Source organism: Ictalurus furcatus, chromosome 24, assembly GCF_023375685.1.
Source record: "Ictalurus furcatus strain D&B chromosome 24, Billie_1.0, whole genome shotgun sequence".
Taxonomy (NCBI): Eukaryota; Metazoa; Chordata; class Actinopteri; order Siluriformes; family Ictaluridae; genus Ictalurus; species Ictalurus furcatus.
This window is the reverse complement of record NC_071278.1, coordinates 17,408,664-17,427,682: the sequence shown is the minus strand read 5'-3', so window position 1 is coordinate 17,427,682 and position 19,019 is coordinate 17,408,664. Positions and strand designations below refer to the sequence as shown.

The following is a 19,019-nucleotide window of genomic DNA, read 5'->3' as shown; positions in this document are numbered from 1 at the left end:
AAGGATTAGTGAAAAAAGTTCCCATTACCTGAGAAAACAAAAGCAGATATGGAAGATATTTTTTTTAAACCAAAATTGATTCGGGTTTTCCCCAGTTTATTTCCAGGATACAACAACACCCAAGATCGAAGTGTGAGTCACAAAGAAAAGCAACTAACTTCAATACAAAGAAAGAAAAGGAAAAAAAAAAAGACATTTAAAAAGTCCCGTCCCCCCCGTCCCCCCGTCCATTGCTTTCTCCTGAAGAGTTAAAACCTAATGGTGTCTGAGCTGCCATTTCAGCTGATGCATTAGACAAATTATCATTGCTTCAAATGACCTGAAAGACATGAGGAGGCAAATGCAAAACAGATCTAACCACAAAGAGCTGAGTCGAGGCACACACCTCTGCCATTAGCTTATTAATTGATCGACAAATCGAGGTTGCTCGCACAGGGTCACTGTTCTGTTCCGTGTCCTTTAAGTGGAAGAAATGTTAAAGATCAACTACTTACCGACCAGACGGATCACGTTAAGAGTGGTGTTGGTCAGAATGGGGGCGTTGACTTTGTTAAGGTTGTAGTCTGATCTTTTTCTGCTGCGCAGAGTCTCTCTGGACACACTGATCACACACACACCTTTTTATTAAAAAAAAAAACATCACTGCATGAAACACATCATTAAGATATTTTGTATGTTCAAGAGTGGCACCTAACTAAAAAAAAAACCTAATAAAAAATAGTAGTCTCAGGTACTATTAGTGCAGTTTGTAAGGAAATGAGCTGTAAGTGTTATTGAGCATGTTGCAGAATCAGTCACGGTTCTTCTGGAGACTTTGACAGTCGCGCTTACTTCTTATTTTTGCAGCAAAACCAAGCAGCCTTCATTATGTTTTTTTGTCTGAAAAGTGGTCTCTTATGTAATATGCTGCTTTCTTTAATGACATACAAACATTTCTATGTATCGTATAATTTTGAGCTGGAAAACTAATTTTTAGAAATCAAACACGTCTTTGTACTGACTTCGGTAGTGTAGAAATCATCAAATTCAAATCCATAATAAAGTTTGCACTAAAAAAAAAAATTAAAAAAAATAGGGTGCCTAAAACTTTTGCACAGTACTAAACGTATCTAATTTATCAAGAAAAGTTCATTGGTATCATTTAAAAGCCCTCGACAGAAAGGTATCAACATGCTTCTCAGGCGAGCCGATCACATCCGGTCTTTATAAATTTTCATGTGTAGTAGAATGGGATTACGGACATAAATGTACGTCGGGGTATAAGTGATCATTTTTAATCATGGTAAAGTTATGCTATCAAACTGAACAAACTCTGCTTTCTCATTACTCGATGGTTCACTCATCTTCAGTAAGCACTTTATCCTGGACAAGGCTGCAGTGGATCCAGAGACTGAGCTGGGAACTTTCGCTGGATGAGATGCGAATCCATCACAGGGCGTCTCACACACACATTCACACCTAGGGGCAATTTACAGTAACTCCACACAGACAGTAACCTCAGCTCAGCACTGAACCAATAACCCTGGAGCTGTGAGGCGTAACAATACCCACTGCACCACCATGTCGCCTGCTTCATTAGTGGTTCTAAAAATAAATGGGGCGTTTTGTGTCGTTTCTGATATGTGCCAACATCTCCACGTATGCTGCGAGCATACAAAAGGATTACACCACTGTGTAGTAACCGATTCAAACCTGTTACGTTTTAACTGCAAAAAAACAACAACAAAAACCCACAACACAACATTCGGGTCAATCACAGCACAGTGGGATGCTCTAACACCCGTATGAAAATGAAAACGAAACGCCACATAAACCACATAATAATATATTAATAACATTACAGAAGCATGTGACAGATTGTGTGGATATAGACATCAGTATGTTTTAATAGCTGCTACTGAGCTTAATTAAAAGTGGTGATTAAGTCTAATGATCTTACCAGTAGTAGTGTTTGAATTGAATCTCCCCTTAACTACAGAACAGACTCAACAGTCAGTAGCTTATCTCTCATCAATGCAGCTACATACACTATATTCCTGCCTTTAACACACCACCGCATGGATCTGATTACTCATTACGTCGGAGGAAAGAGCAGATCATTTCAGTAAAGAGAGACAGCAGGCACCATTTTGCTCTGCTGAGTGGTGCTCGTTTAGATTGCATTTCCATAAAAAGGTAAATATTATGACATACTCTTATGATTTTTTTTTTTAAGGTTTGTTTTTCGACGGTTGATGGATTTACCTTCCTAAAAACTGTTTATTGTTGCGATATAAAATTTTGGAAATATTGGACATACATGTCAACAAGCTGCATTTCTTCTTTGCATGGACTAACATCGCGGCTTAAACCGAGGCTTTACAAGTGTCTTGAATTGTATATTTTCTGGCTGTCATTTTCAATTCATTTCCTCTCTCTCTCTCTCTCTCTCTCTCTCTCTCTCTCTCTCTTCAGTATTTATTTGGTGAATCAGCTTAGTGCCACTGATGATGCTTTTTAAAAATTTTAAGGGTGGGTTGGACCAATAACGATTAAATTAAGCACAGTTTAGAGCTAATCTAGGATTTGGGCTTGATTTTAAATCGAGTTGTGTTACACCTCTTAATTTTAAACACAGATTAAAAAAAAATCAGGGATTAGAATTCTAACTTAAAACCTCCATTTACGATTAATTATCTCCGCCACGATGGGTTCGCCATTCACAACATCGTGGCAGTGCGTGCGGATTTCATAAGCCTGGAAATATATTAACTCTCCGGTGTAACTAAACAGCAGCAACGTAAATTAAAATTTTTGAGTTAAAAAAATAATTAAACTGCCGTTATTAACTGCGCATTCGCATAACCGATACAGGCTGAGAAAATGGCACGGCGTATTCGAAGCTCAAATTTTACGAGCCACGAAATTTTTTTTTTTTTTTTTTTTTTTTTATCAATTAATGAAGCAATATGGAACAAAAATAGAAGACAAATGGACAGATAACATGACATATAAAAAGAAAGAAGTCACATGGGTCCGGCTAGCCACTGATTTCAATGCTTCTGCGGGGACTAAAGAAAAAGCGAGATGTTAATTAATCTGAAAGCCCGCTGAAAAAACCTCAAAGCGAAAGCAAAAAATAGATGCAGCACTGGAGAGAAGGAACACATTTCTTACTGGCGGTGGTCCCCTTACTGAAGAAAAAGATTCCTCGTCACAAAAAATGATTCAGATGATTCCGCAACAGATATTCCCATTGTGCAACCCGTTCAACGATGATTCCACTGCCGACCATCTTTAAACCTTTCTTTTTTTTTTTAACGATTTTCTTTTTTATGATCGTGATTTCTTTTGTTCTTTGTGGCTTTATTTTTGCTTTAACTAAAGAGTCGTACTAGTGCCGGATTGTGGACTGTGTATGTACTCTTAAACGTAAATCATGTAAACAAGACTATCTCCATCACCGGCCTCTGGATGACCGGACATAACGCCCGGTGAGGGGGTCGCCTACAGAAAGGCGCTCCATGTTATTTGCCGGTAGTAGCTGTATGAAGGTGTGACCATGACTTATAAATGCTGTCGTATTTGTCCCCTTCACAAAACTTAATGCCATAAAGTCTATCACACACATTCTTTATGCCTTTTTTTTTTTTCCCACATCTACATGTGTTCAAATGTGATGCTTGGAGCACTGAAATATATATATATATATATATATATATATATATTTAAAAAGTTAAAAGGAAACGCTTGGCGTTGAAATTCACCTGATGTTAAATGTGTTTGAAGGAGGTTTACTCAGCATGCTACTGCCAGGTTCTGTGCACCACGTGCAAGAAAATGAACAAAAAACTAACAATAAATAAAAACAGCCTTAAGGAGCTCGGAAACCACAGCCACATGTGAGCAGCTTTGCGAAAAGTTGTATTAAGACTAATAAATCCTCTGTCTGTGTAGTTTTTTTTCTTCTTTTTCTGCAGTAGAAACAGGATTTGAAATCCCCCACTTTCAAATGGTGTAAATCTAGAAGTCTCTCATGGCTTGGTGTCCTGTCAGTGGCTAACCGATGCTAAGCAGTGGTCCAGTCTGCAACAACCAGACATATATAAATATCTTATCTTAGAACAAACTGAGTGTTTATACTAGAGAGAAACTGAAGTCATACAAGGCTCTTGATGCTTACAGTATTGTCATTTGAGATTTAATGTTTAACGATTACAGCACTGAGGATGATGTGGCACCGAAAGCCGATGCGCTACCTAGCCAGATGCCATAAACTCAATAGCTAGCTAAACATGTCCATTGTAGACAACTGCTCTGCAAGAATGTGACCCAGCTATGTAGCATTAGCTAGCCAGTTTCCTGATGTAGATTTTAGGTGAGTTATGTATGTTTGTTAAAGCAATAGAAATCAGGCATGTAAGCTAAACACCAGCTACGTCTGTTAAATTCTTAACTGCACTGAAAAGATGGCGCTCCTCAGCCCAAAAATGATCCTTCCTAACTTCTTGTAACCACAACCATCTTCCGTTAGCTTGGACCATCCCCGGACTTTTTTTGTAAAATATACTAGTAAAAAAAAAACATTACATCTGTTTAAGGTCTGTAATGAATAAAATAAGTGATAATACAGTATAATATGTTTTTGTTACACGGTTCATGAATTTTGCTCTTTAAGCCCTGACAATATAGAGAATACATCAGTCTGCTGGGGAGGCTTTAGTAATTAAAATGTTAACCTATCATGCATGGTCATTGACTTGATATGTGTTATAAAGGAAAAAAAATGAGCTGCAAGCGTACCAAGCATTACATTTATAATCCCTTCCGCAGCTGTCAGACTCGTATAATAACCACTAAGTGTGCCAAGTCAAGTGCGATTGTGCTGGAGGAAAAAATGCCAGTCACCACAGTGGGGAAAGAGCAGATTGAAAATCAACAGTGTTCATAAATTAATGACTCCTTTAATTATACTTGCGACTGGAGATATATATATCACTCTAATCTTAGAAGAGTACCGTAAAATAATTACTCGGACCAAAAAAAAAAAAGTGTAAAACGGCACTACGCTACACTCAGCCGAGGGTTTCACTGAAGGTCGCGCTGATCCACATCATTTTTGTTAATAAATAAATAAATAAATAGATAGGTGCTTCTACAAAGTACTAAACAAAGGGTATCAATACTTATACAAATGAGAGATTACAGTAATAACTTTGCTAAACTTTGGAATTTTTTATATTTTTTTTTGCTTTGTCATTATTCTTTATTGTGTATATTTAATTTCAAATTATATATATATATATATATATATATATATATATATATATATATATATATTTCAATAAATATATAATCCATCTATCCATCCATGAATTCATCAATAAAAACCTGAAAACAGAAACTAAACAGGACAAACGATATAGTTTGCAATAATATTCAGATTTTTTTTATTTTTTATGATTGCATACGCATTCAGCCCCGTTGCTATGAAACCCCTTAGCTCTGGTGCACATAATTAGACGACTGTACTTGACCTGCGTACGATTAAAGTGCCACGTGATCTCAATACAAACACACCTGTTACTGGAAGGCACCAGAGGATTGTTAGAGACTTACCTAAACCTAAACAACATCATGAAATCCAAATACCCCATTTCTCAGCTTTAGAAGGAAACCACGCGAACACACAATTTGTTCTTATTTAATTGCCAACTATGTTTTTCTATTTCTGATATTCAGCTTGCTTTGACCTTTATTTCCTCTATCTGCCATCTTCAAGAAAGTTGAATACCAAATGGTTTCCAAACCGCTGTGTTTAGTAATTATATTGAATGACAGCTTTTCAGACCGTACATGCACATTAAAAAAAAAAAAAAAAAATTCAAGATTCAACCACAGAAAATGTGTCCCTGTATTCCTGTTTCATATTAACATCCTCTGGCAAAATCTGCACCCAATAGCCTCTCTATTTTCACTAGGATTAAAGTATTGACACCCTTCACTTTGCTTGTGTGTGGTTTAATTAAGTTAAACCACTTAGTTCTTTGAATCGAGTTAAAGCTAGCAATCTTTATTTAAAAAAATAAATAATTAAAAAAAAAAATTATAATCTATTGCCATTTATAGCAAATCATTTTCCAACTGTTTAATGAAGATAACGCCCCAAATTGGCTCTAAAACGCAGTTGAATAGGTTTAAAAGGGCTCCTTCTTCATAGGATAATTAAACTGATAAGAGTCTAATGACAGCATGTTTGCTCACAGGCTCTCACAGCACACAGTGAGAGATTCAATTCCTGCACAGCTTCAAGGGGCCAGATTGCAGAGTATATAAATTAGATTATTCAGTTGCTTCCCAGGCATACTGAATTAAATTCAGGAATGAGAAGGCATTAGCGCGGTCATTAATTGTGGGGTCTAAAAAGTCCATGATAATCTTTTAATTATTCACAAAACAGACATTTAGCTCTAACAAGTTATTTAATATTCTCCAGAACATTTTCTCTAAAGGTTAACACACACCAAAGGCCTCACTATGCTTAACACCATTTGGCTAGGTCGCATGAAGATGAAACAGCCCTCTGTGGTTTTGCAGTGGCCGTCGTATACGAGTGCTCAAGTACTGCAGGTGGCACGATTAGAATTTCGGTGTTGGACACAGAGCAGGTAGCGATAGAGCTGCCCAATCTGTACCGCGCACGCATTAAGTTTTACAGCTTGATTCAATCCGGTAACTCAGTATCCAGGTTTATAAAACAGAAATGGGACACAAACCCTGCAATATACAAAATGCATGAATATGTCATTAAAAAAAAAAAAGCATGTTAAAATGTACATATTATCAGAAGTTTGGGGGTTCAACTGCCACTGCTGGGCCCTTGAGCAAGGCCCTTAACCCTCTCTTCCCTCTATTTGAAATCTGAGTGCGCCTTTCTACCTTTGAAACAACCAAATCATAGGCTTGGTGGAGTAGTGTGTTAATTTGTGGAGGTTTCCCAGATGCCATGTGCACATGACGGTGAGCGAAGCCTCACATGATGTCTGTTCAGGCCACAATTACACCATATTGTTTATGGAAGCCAACTGAATGTTGTCTCCATACGAAGTAGGCTGAGGACTTTAGTCCTCTTTTATAAAGTTCAACTATCCTGCCCAGTCCCATTAGTTAAAACCCAACATGTGTGATACTTCACAGAGTGTGTGTTGAGCAGAATTGGGCTGGGTGGTGCCATTGATATACTGACCCCTTGTTGGGTACGTCTCCAGTCTGCTCATCCACAAAGTCCTGCTTCAGTTCGTCTGCCACGTCACTGTCGCTGTCGTAGTCTTGATACACGCACTTCTCCAGCTCTTCGGACTCGTACTGACATGGAAGACGAAGAAGGAAGAAGGAAAGTGAGGCCAGGACGAGCAACAGGAAGTCAAGACTGCAGAGAGGGCTTGGTTAAGTCTAGAATGCACGACACAAACACAATCTACACAAAGGGGGTTAAAATGACCTGCACTGGATTCAATGCCTTCCTTCAAAGAAAAGCGATCCTGTTTTTAACCTTTATCTACAGTGGAATGCAATTATTTTAAGAATTTGATAATACACAAATGTTTTAATGATGCGATCACATTTATTTGTTTACTTCCAATTAAACAAACTGCTGATCTCCTGGGACGTTCACGCATAACAGTCTCTAGAGTTTACACAGAGTGGTGCGGACAACAAAAAAGCATCCGGTGAGCAGCAGTTCTGTGGGCGAGAATGTATTTTGCCACAGTAACTCGAATAACCACTCTTTACAACAGTATCTCAGAAAGCACAACACACCGAACCTTGAGACGAATGGGCTTCAACAGCAGAAGACCACATCGGGTTCCACCCCGTCAGCCAAGAACGGGAATCTGAGGCCACAGTGGCTTTTAGTTGTAGCCACCATTACAAAGATTTGGTTAGTGATTCAAAAATGTTCTTTTTTCAGAACCTATGACCAATAAATAAAATTGGTGAGGCTCACGTATAATATTTTTAAGGAATACATGGATAATCAAGGACTTGTTTTATTGATATATAAGATCCTGTCAATCTGACCCTTTTTATGCATTCTAGAGGAATGACTTTCATCCTTTTGTACGACTCTTATGGATTTTTCATATAAGTGGTTATTCAAAGCCTCCAACAGATGTCTGAACACGTATAAACATGAAAATCACAAATGCTTCAAAGAAGCGCCACAAAACTGTAAAAGAAGTGATAGTAATTCTCCGCTCGACTCCGATTCGGTTTTAAAATACAGCACCTACTCACAGAGCAGCAATAACAGGTTTCTCTGTCAGAATGACTGGAGGTAAATTTGCAGGACTACTGAAAGTGTTGCTTTATTCCTGAACAAACTTAAAAATGTATCATTTATTATTGCACCTCCTACCCAAGGGCTGATTAATTCCCTGCAGCACAAAGTTCAGGGACTAGGTGTGTTTGTATGTGTGTACGTTATATTCTCCAGTCACGATAACTCCCTAACCTTTCAGGCTTTTTGATATTATCACAATATTATTTTCAAAAATTGCTACCTTGCCAGAAAAGTGACCCTTTCCGAGAAGGGCAGACGCGATTCGGATTTAAATCTGTCGAAAATAAGGTGCATTACGCTGCCTTCCTTTCGGGACATGCTTTAACTCAGGAGCGCAAATGCTGCCCCAAAATGCTATCTAATTAGGCAGAAAGCACCCTAGGGGGCATTCTATATTTTGAAATGTTCACAGTAGCAATACTATGTGTGTTGAATATCAGAAAGTTCCCTAATTGTTTATCAGCATCATTAGCATGTTATGTATGTAGCACTGATACTGTTTTCTACAAGGCCACCATTCCGAGAGGTTCAGACCAACGGAGCCAGCTATCGTGTAAAATAAATATCTAAATATTAAAATGTTATTTATTATTAGTTGACTTAATTTTAATTTTCATAAAAAAGCATATATATATATATATATATATATATATATATCATACAATACCCATCAAAAGTTTGGAGACACTTGACTGATATGTTTCTCATGACCTTAAAAATCTTTTATTCTGAAGGTGTATGATTAAATGTTTGAAATCGGTGTTGTAGATAAAACCATAATTGTGCCAACATATTCGTTTCTTTCATTAGAAAACTAACATTCGATTTATAAAACTTTTTTTTTTTTTTTAAAATGGATGACTTGGAGCGAAATATTCCGAAAAGCAGCCAATAAGAGTCCAGCGTAGGTGTGAACTCCTTTAATGCTGTTTAAAAAGCATCTCAGGGAGATTCCTCAAGAGATCGGTTGAGAACATGCCAAGAATACATTTATGGAAATTCTAGACAGAAAGGGCGTCTACTTTGAAGATGCTAAAATCTTAAATAATTTTGATTTATTTGGGATTTTTTTTATCACAACATAATTCCCATAGTCCCATTTGAGTTACTCCAGAGTTTTGATGACTTTATTATTATTATAAAATGTGTGTGTGTGTGTGTGGGGGGGGGGGTGTTTAATAAAGAATGAGTGTGTCTAAACTTTTGACGGGTAGTGTATAACTGTTTGATTTGATGATGCATTTAATGTCTACAAAAACATGTTTTATTTGTTTATTTTAATTTTCTTTTTATTATTTTTATGTATTCATTTGACATTTTTTTTTTAAATAAAAAATATTACAGAAAGGTGATGGTAAAAAGGACAACATGGAGGCTGAAAAAATCAGCAAGATTTTGTAGGCGCTGCTATTTATTTCTTTATTTCTGCTTACGCTGTTCTCATTTTTATCAAATCTTGTATGAAAAGAATACGGTTCCAGTGTAGTAAAGAGCAGCAGACTTCAACTTCCAGGTTGAATATTTGACTGATTTGATTATCTGATTTCTAGACTGTGTGGAGTGAAAGATGTAGAAACAATCAAGAACAAGGCAATATAAATTTTTTTTTTTTAAATAATTGAATGAAAAATGTATTCATTTCCTATTTTACCGGAATTTAATGTCTGTGTGTGCAAAAAAAAATGTTTTTGTACGAAAAGCCTGTATTTGTATGCGGCTCGCTTGATTCACGAACGGAGAGAAATTTAAGAACTGCAGATACGCCACTCCAAATGATCACGCTAATAACTCTCTCAATCCTGTGCTGTATTTTTTTGGGCAGCTTTTGAAAACACTCTGTGATAGGCATGCCTGATACTGAGCACTGCGTGGAGCTGTGAAAAATGTTAACACATCCTGCTGGATCAACAACAGGCGCTTATATAACATGAATATGAACAGGTAAAGTCCAGGTGTTAACAGACCACAGTAATCAAAACTGTCTGGTTTTTATAGAAGAAGAAAAAATATATATTCTATGCTGTCTCAAGGTAAAAACACTTCTTTCCATGGCCTACGCCATCAACAGAATAAAATGTTCTTACGTTGTCCCGGTATCTGTTTTGAAATGTCAAGTGCATTTGAGTGGTGATGACTCCATGCAGACACGACACCCTTCATAATGCTGATCCAACATGACAGGTAAAGAGCCTATAAGCCACTTAACACCATTAATTATAATTATGTCCATTTATTTCAACAGCTCACTGTGGTTTCAATGATGTTATTGAAGAATAAATGGGGGAGAGAACTAAAGTTCACTCAGGCCTGATAGAAAGTGGTATCACAGACATCTGCTTCACACATCAAAATAATAATTTTAAAAAAATGATCCAATTTAATCATAGCAACACAAATCCAATGTAGAGGTAATAAATAATTTTTTAAAATCCCCATCCATCCATCTTCTACGGCTTACTCCTTTTCAGGGTCACGGGGAAACCTGGAGCCTATCCCAGGGAGCATCGGGCACAAGGCGGGGTACACCCTGGACAGGGTGCCAATCCATCGCAGGGCACAATCACATACACACTCACACACCCATTCATACACTACGGACACTTTTGGACACGCCGATCAGCCTACCATGCATGTCTTTGGACTGGGGGAGGAAACCGGAGTACGCGGAGGAAACCCCCGCAGCACGGGGAGAACATGCAAACTCCGCACACACAGAGCCACGGCGGGACTCGGACCCCGGACCCTGGAGGTGTGAGGCGAACGTGCTAACCACTAAGCCACCGTGCGCCCTTTTTAAAAATCCCATTACATCACATTTTTTAATGGATTATAAACCAGCACTCGGCAAAAGGTTATATAAAGGTTTTTATTTACTCACTATTCGTGTTACGTTTTAGGGATAATTGGACATAATAATCGGTGTAAAATGTAATGCATGTGTAATATGCATGTAATTACTGAATAAGCCTACCCCATTGGACGCCAGGACATCCTCACTCTCCTCTTCTTTATTGTCGATCTGCATCTCAAAAGGGTTTCCTCCCAGAATATACTGCTCAAAGAGACACAGCTCCTCAGGGTCACTAGAGGTTGGCTGCCTGCTTGGGGACACCGATGGCGAACGACACTGGCCCATGAACTTAAACTCCTGCAACACAACAGTGTTTAAGTGTTTACTACGGTTATAACCAACATTATTAGCTTTCACTGTTTACCAAACCTTTCTTCAAATATACGCAGTAGCTATTTAAAAAGAACACTACTGTCCAACACCGAAAGGTCTTCTAAATATGCAAGGAAACATTAAATACGTGAGAATTATAGTTCGATATACTACACTGTCATGTCACTACCAATCAGCCAAAGTAGCAGTACCTGAGAAAGGCTTTAATCCAGTTAGAAACTTTAGCTGTCTTTTATACAGAAACCCCAAGAAGCCATACATTTTTAGCTTTTATTTTTTCTTGTTTTCTCGTGATCATGACTTAATTTTTCAGTGTACTTGACATAACGTTGTTTTTATTGTTCTGGGGCAGCAGAAGATCAGTGCTACCCTGCAGCATCAGGGATGAACTCTGATCAGGGACTAACTCGAGCTCAAACAGCTCTACGTCTGTCAGTGATTGACAGTATCAGTGTCCGACGCTTGAGAATGAGGCTGCCAGGTTGACAAAGACGCCAACGTGCATGCAACACAAGTCCCATTCACAAGGCGTGAGATTTTCTCGTGATAAAATTACGTCGTGAGAAAACTTTTATGTCATGTCGAGATCACAAGAAAATGAAGTCGCAATCACGAGAAAACAAGAAAGAAAAAATATATTAATGCACGGCCTCTTGGGGCTTCCATACGTTAGACTGAAAAGGTGCCTTTTTGTGTGGTTTATATTAACTATATACTTGTCTAACGTGAGCCGAGTCAAACATGTATTGAGAGATTTTTATTTCACATTAATAACCTCAAAACATTCTCCATTTTCCTGGGCAGAAAGTGCAGGTGCTGCATCAGTTCATCTTTCAAGCGGGAAAATCGAGAGGAGATTACAGATTACTAAAGTGACACAAGGGAAGAGGGCGGGGCTTTCAGGGTGTCGGTTAACATCAGAGAGCTCAAAAGACCTTTGTGACTACTGATACAGATTCATGTCGATCGCCTTATCTGCCGTTTCTATTGGGGGGGTGGGGGTTGGGGGGACTGCTCCTTTATTCTTGAGCTCGTGGCAGCGTACTCCGATATTAAAATGCAGAGTTCCTACGCAATATGAGTAAAGGTTTGACGGGTCAGTTTATAGCATTTTATTTATACAAACACTGAAACCAAAACAAAGATTATTTATGCTGTTTACAGACTGCATACAGTTTACTTTTGGAGGTTTTAGTGTGTGTGGTATGGACAGTTAGTCATAGAGTGAGCCCAAAACACAAAACCAGCAGAACGAAGCATTGCATTTGTAAATACTCGAGGTTAGCGGACCCTGGTTTCATCTGGGCAGCATTCACTTAATCGAATAACCAGTCGTTATTGTTTTATGATTATCCAAATAATAAAAGAGCAGTATGAAAAGACTGATGAAAAGTCCTGCAACAATTCATTAAATGGGATGTGAAATGAACGCTGTAAAACAGGGCAGGCCATAAAAATCAAAAAGATTATTATTTTTTTTTTATCTTTGCCATTTATGCAGCGGCTTTATTCAAACCCAAAGCTGATGTTGTTTAGGGTTGAGTGGGGGTGGAGGGGAAGTTAAAGAAAAATAACCTCAAACCACAAACTGTTCATCTTTTTATTCATCCGAGTGCTGATGAGATGTGGTCCGGCTAATATATATCTCATCATAACCTAATCATTCCAATCAAAACGCTCATGTTAAACCCACTCAATGGACCAATTCAGTAACAGAAAAAGGCTGTATTTTGAATAGACTAAGCATAGAAATGCTTGTAGATTTATTCATAGTATCCTCTGAGGAAAATATGCTTTCACTGCAGGCTATCTGGGCATGTACAGCAAAGTGCAAAACAAATCATTTTCTCAGTGACTGACATCACTGCGACCTCGGGAGGCTCAAAATGCTCATGTTCAAATAAACCTGACACGCATGTCTTTCCTCTTTCTCTCTACAGCTGAGCGAAGGAGATAATCCAAGCCAGGACTCACTGTTTGGATACATTCCCACACCCATAATGCAGTTTTCTCTAATGTCCTGACCCAAGTTTAATTAAATCTCTCAAAAAAAAAAAAAAAAAAAAAACAACCAGAAAACATAAGGGCCGGTTTGCAAGAGGGAATTATAATTTAGCACGTTGATCTTATGTTCGTCAACGCTAAGGTTAACAGAGCAGTCAGAATACTGCAAAACCCCCCAAGAAGGCTGTCAGCAAGTTTAATTAACGTCCATACGTACGGTAATTAACAAGCACTTGAATTAGAGCACCTCAAGGTGACCTCTGAAGTCATTTCTAATCTGAACGTCTGCCTCTAGTGCTATGCTGAGACTTACGTGAAGCTGAGTGATACTGAAGTTGGACTTCACGGGACACAACTCCCATGTTTCATTCTCCAGAAACATGCGCAACTCCTCCAGGCGTGTTCTAACAAAGAAATAAAGAGACGGGTGGATTTAAACACGTTCACCTTAAGAAACATATACATTTATGAATACAATCATGGACACAGAGCTAAGGCAGACAACTGTTGAAACGATGTGATCATCTTTTCTGAGAAAGAAAGGCACCTTGGTTGTGTTTACAATCACTCCTTCCCATTATGCTACAGACAACCATCGCCATGTTTCTATCATCAGTTAGTCAAAATGTCGGTTAGAAAACGTAGGTTAAACAAAATGCCCCGCAAAAACATGTATAGTGTACTCTGAAGCGGACATGAAAAAAACGTCATTACCAAGACGACAACATTCACAAAATATGAAGCCTTTAAACATCATACCTTTGAACCAATCCAGCTTAATGCGAAATGGTATATGATGATAATATTTAATATTACTTGACACCGTTCCACTGAGAAACATGAATGTAAAACTGCCCCACTTTCACGTGCCCTACTGAACTTTTATTATGCATGAGGTGTACAATTCAGCATACTGAAGCGCAGCCTGAGGAGTAGGGCCGCTGTGGCTCAGGTGGTAGAGAGGGTTGGCGGTTTGAGTCCCGGCCCACGTGACTCCACATGCCGAAGTGTCCTTGGGCAAGACGCTGAACCCCGAGTTGCTCCCGATGGCAACTTAGCGCCTTGCATGGCGGCTCTGCTACCATTGTTGTGCGAGTGTGTGTGTGAGACTGGGTGAATGAGACACGGTGTAAAGCGCTTTGGATAAAAGCACTATATAAGTGCAGACCATTTTAAATACTTGAAGCACTTTCAACACTTTCATAGAGATTGAGAAAAACTCATTTCACTAACGTGGACGTGAAGGAGTACAATAGACTCAGTGGAGTACAGCGCATTTCATGAACGTTTGGACGTTGTCCTGATATGTAAGTAAATTCTAGTGCATGCATCAAGAATTCTTTTGCATCCGTATACAAAGATGTGATCTTTACAGGCAGGTTATTGCTGGATAGAAGTTGTGTGCCTCTCTGTGTAATGACAGGAGGTTTTCTTTTTTTTTTTTTTTTTTTACTGCAGTCATTATGCTGACTTTAGAATGTCGCTGCTTCTGTTTGTCAGCTTACACCATTTCTTACTGTCAAAAAACCGTCAGTTAATTTATGTAAAACAAACAAACAAACACCAACTGGTCTGACCTGCCCGGTGCATTCCTGCTTGGTGCATGCCGTTTGTTATACAGATCTGTTCTTGTCTTTGCTAATCATGCTAAGAATAACAATGGCACCTATCAAAATACATGAGAAATACAGCTGTGCTTAAAAAAAAAAAAAAGAAAGAAAGAAAGAAACAAAGGAAAAAAAGGTTTGTAATTTCATAATAATGCATTGGCATATTTACATTTTATTTATTTATTTATTTATTTATGTATGTATTTATTTACAACGAATTCTTACATTTCTCTTCATCTCATCCCTCTCGCTGCTAAGTGAGTTATTGTGCGATTTTTCCGGTCAACAGGGTTTGAAAATCTCGTTGTAGGTCAGTCCATTAAAAGAAAATGTGACTGTGTTATCTATTAGGAGTCTTAGTTTGTTATCAATCAACACAACAACCGACAAGAGATGTCCCTCAGCTGCTTGGTCTCTGGAAAGAAAGAAACAGTCGCCCAGCTGCTTACACAGCTGTACAGGAACAAAAAAAAAAAAGGAAAAAAAAAAAAGAAGTTGAAGAGAACATGTACAAGTCGTATTTTTGTAGAAATGTCACACAAAAACCAGCTGTATATGATCTGCATTGACATGCACAGTTATCTGTTTGGATACACCTACTGTAAAGGTACCTATGTAAAAAATGATGTGAATTACTCTTGCTGCCAAGGAGTATGTGAATCAACAAATGTCAAAGAAATGTAATGAAAAGACGCACACGTTCTTGGAAGACTTTTTGTCATTTCCGCCATAAGTGTCTCTATCTGCCATATGTGTCCTCTATCGATGCTTCTGACAGTAATCTGAGTAAGAGATGACAGTTTATCATTCTTAAAAATGCCACCGCAGGACTTGAAAGATCTGCAGGGATTGTAAAATAATAACAAAAGATCTAAAACGCTCCCTCTCCGCTAGTAAAAAGTATCTGAACAGTGCTGCCAGTGTCAGCAGGGAAAAACAGGGATGAAGCCCACACTGCTCGTGCTCTTTCATCTGAAGGTAATATAGTGAAGGCTGTATATTTACATAACCTCAGTGATCCCAAAAACTGTCAATCTGAACCGTCCAGTGGTCACACCAATTACACTGGTACCAAACCCTTTATTAAATTAAATCAACCTAATAAATCAGCTTTACATAATCAGCCCCTGATGAGCTGTGTAACTGTGTACTGAAGTGAAGTCAACTCTGGGAGAAAACTGGGAGAGCATTCATGTTTGTATTATTGAGAATGACCTGCACAGTTAGAAATCGTTACAAGTGAACCATAGACCTTGTAATAGAGCTAGCAGCCAGTCTTAGACATTACACAGTTCAGGGTCCTGTCATGAGTCACCACTCTGGAACAGGCTCACTAATCTTTATTGCTGATGTAACTCATGATGGTAGCAGCAGAATAGATTCGGAAGTCTACAGAAACATTCGGTCTGCAGTGGGATGCAATACGACAGTGAGACAGCAAAAGGCTTTATCAGGGGGAAAGGTGGAAGGTTTTAGACTGGCCAAGTCAATCACCAGACTTTGACCCAATTGAGCATGCATTTCACCTCCTGAAGGAGACTGAAGAAAGAAACCTTACAAAACAAACAACAACTGGAAGAAGCTGGAGTACAAGTATGGAAAAGCGTCACAAAAAAGAATGCCACAGTTTGGTGAGGTCAGTGGATTGCCAACTTGATGAAGTTATTCCAAGTAAGAGATATGCAACCAAATATAAAGTGTTATTTACTTTAGGTTTAAGTGACTTTTGCTCACCTAAAAATTGGGTGGTCGGTCACCGAAGGTGCCATGTTCTTATTTATTTATTTATTTATTTATTTAAACACATCTAGATGTAAATATCAGTGTATAGCAAAAACAAAAGTATTGTTTATGGACCATACACATAATGCACTTGCTGACATCAGTTATTCCTAAGACCTGAATGCTTGACTGAGGAGAGCAGAGATTCAGGTAAGACCATAGCTTGGCTAGCTCACCTGTGATAGTTCTTAAAGTAGTTCACACTCTGTCTCTTAATTGACTCCTGTAGCACCTCAGACTTGCTGCCACAGAACTCCTCTCCCACCTGCATTAGCCTAGAGACACAGACAAGAAGACATAGTTAAAAAACAAAAAAGAGGACTGAACTGAACAAGAGGACTGAACTGAGCTAGCACACAAACATGAACAGTAATGGCTGACAGTAGGTTTTAGTACTACAAGTGCTTATTAAGCCCACAGAGTTGTTCATAGCACATGCGACCAATGCGATTGCTCTGGCTGCTGACCCATGAGCAGGGGTTACGCCGGTCAGCAAAACAGAGCCAAGGCTCCACACACTCAGCGGCCTTTTAATTAGATGCCTTGTAAAGAGGCTGAATGGAAGTTCTCCCTTGCTTTGGAACAAGTGGTTTCATTGATGCCCTATGCACCCTCCCTCACTGCTGGGTTAAACACACTGGGCGCAAGCAGACAGGCAGGCCTCGTGCCAAACCAATTAACACTAATGAGGACACAGCTTCCTACCTGCTAATAACGTCCAGCACCACGATGAAGTCATCGTACTTGAAGTTGGACATGTCCGTCCCCAGTAAATAGGCTTTCACTTTCAGCTGGACGTCCTGACCATAGAAAAATAGGTAGGTGTGATCAGAGAGTTACTGAACAAAACGGAAAAAGTGGCAAAAAACATAACACGAGCACGTTACTGACCTGCCAAATCCGGCTCAGGCCGTGTTCAAGCTTTTTCTTCACATAGCTGTGGCCCACTGTAGATTCCTCTGAGCCTTCGGCGCTAGTACCATCTGCAGGAACAGCATCCAAAAAATCTTAATGAAAGATGACTGTAATTAAATTATTGATATAGAGTATCTTGCCAAGACGTAAACATCAAATACCTTCATGAGTGAGTGAGGAAAATAAATAAATAAATAAATAAATAAATAAATACGCATTCTAAAACCAATCTATCAAGTGTCACCCACTTACAATTCTTACTACTATTTAAATTGAAGACAATGAAATTAATTAAATTGCATTATCCAAGCTTACTGTCAAAAATGAGAAACAGCATCTCACAAACACACGTTACAGCATACACTGACTGGCCCCTGCTACTTTACTGCAGACCTGTAATAACCCTGATGCTAAAAAATCACAGCTTGGGCTATTCGCTAATAACATGGGAGCAGACAATGCCATTCTCTGACTTGCACCAGGCTGATTACAAGCAAAGGATCACAGCTGCCACTCAGCATCAGGAAAGCTGCCATTCTACTCTGACAAGCTCAGAATAAGAGAGAGGCGCAGCATGATTTTAGTGACAGCACTCTATATTCATGAGCATTACACAGAGACGTGAAGCCGTATCAGATCTTTAGTGTTTGGCAATAAAAAGGGACGCCTGAGAAGACCTTTCTTTCCTTAAGTACCCTACAACAACCCATTATAAATAAAACGGTCCTAAATAGAAATGAAATAATGTCTTGGTGGCAGGAAAAGTAAAATGTCCTGCAGAATCCTTCTACTTGCCGACTAGGGGTCCAAAATGTCTTAGGAAAGACCGCAACAATATACAACAACCATTTCAAGTTGTGTACAGTTTACTACAATGTAAGGAAGAAAAGTGAAAAGGGAGAAAATGAAAGATTTTATTAAGATTTCATTTCAATTCCACTGAAAGACCCCCGGCCTGCTTCTACATTTATAATCTTATCTACTTATAGAAAAACAGGAAATTAGTGGCACATCTGAAAGAATTGTACGTTCACAGTGGGAAATAACTTTCAGAAAGTAACCTAAATTACAGCATTTCAATGGCAGCTTGGTAAACTGTGTTCATGCTTTCTTACCGTAAAGATGCCAAAGTATTTTACTAGCAGAAACCAAAGTTTCTGATCAAAACCAGATTTCGCATCATTTCTCCAGAACTCAGCTA

General features: G+C 38.6%; 1 protein-coding gene across 3 annotated transcripts in view; it reads right to left on the bottom strand.

Moving 5' to 3' along the window:
- Nucleotides 1–19,019, bottom strand: part of vps50 (VPS50 EARP/GARPII complex subunit) — a 152,075-nt gene that overhangs the window by 44,917 nt on the left and 88,139 nt on the right. For 2 of the 3 annotated variants that reach the window (XM_053613102.1, XM_053613103.1), the window contains exons 14-20: nt 17,795–17,886; nt 17,609–17,703; nt 17,080–17,178; nt 13,825–13,915; nt 11,295–11,471; nt 7,226–7,344; nt 495–601 (exon numbers count right to left, since the gene is read on the bottom strand). In XM_053613102.1, the coding sequence (XP_053469077.1) occupies nt 495–601; nt 7,226–7,344; nt 11,295–11,471; nt 13,825–13,915; nt 17,080–17,178; nt 17,609–17,703; nt 17,795–17,886 (780 nt within the window). Of the gene's footprint in view, nt 1–494; nt 602–7,225; nt 7,345–11,294; nt 11,472–13,824; nt 13,916–14,993; nt 15,904–17,079; nt 17,179–17,608; nt 17,704–17,794; nt 17,887–19,019 lie in introns of those variants that run through there. The other variant, XM_053613104.1, reaches the window with a different exon arrangement.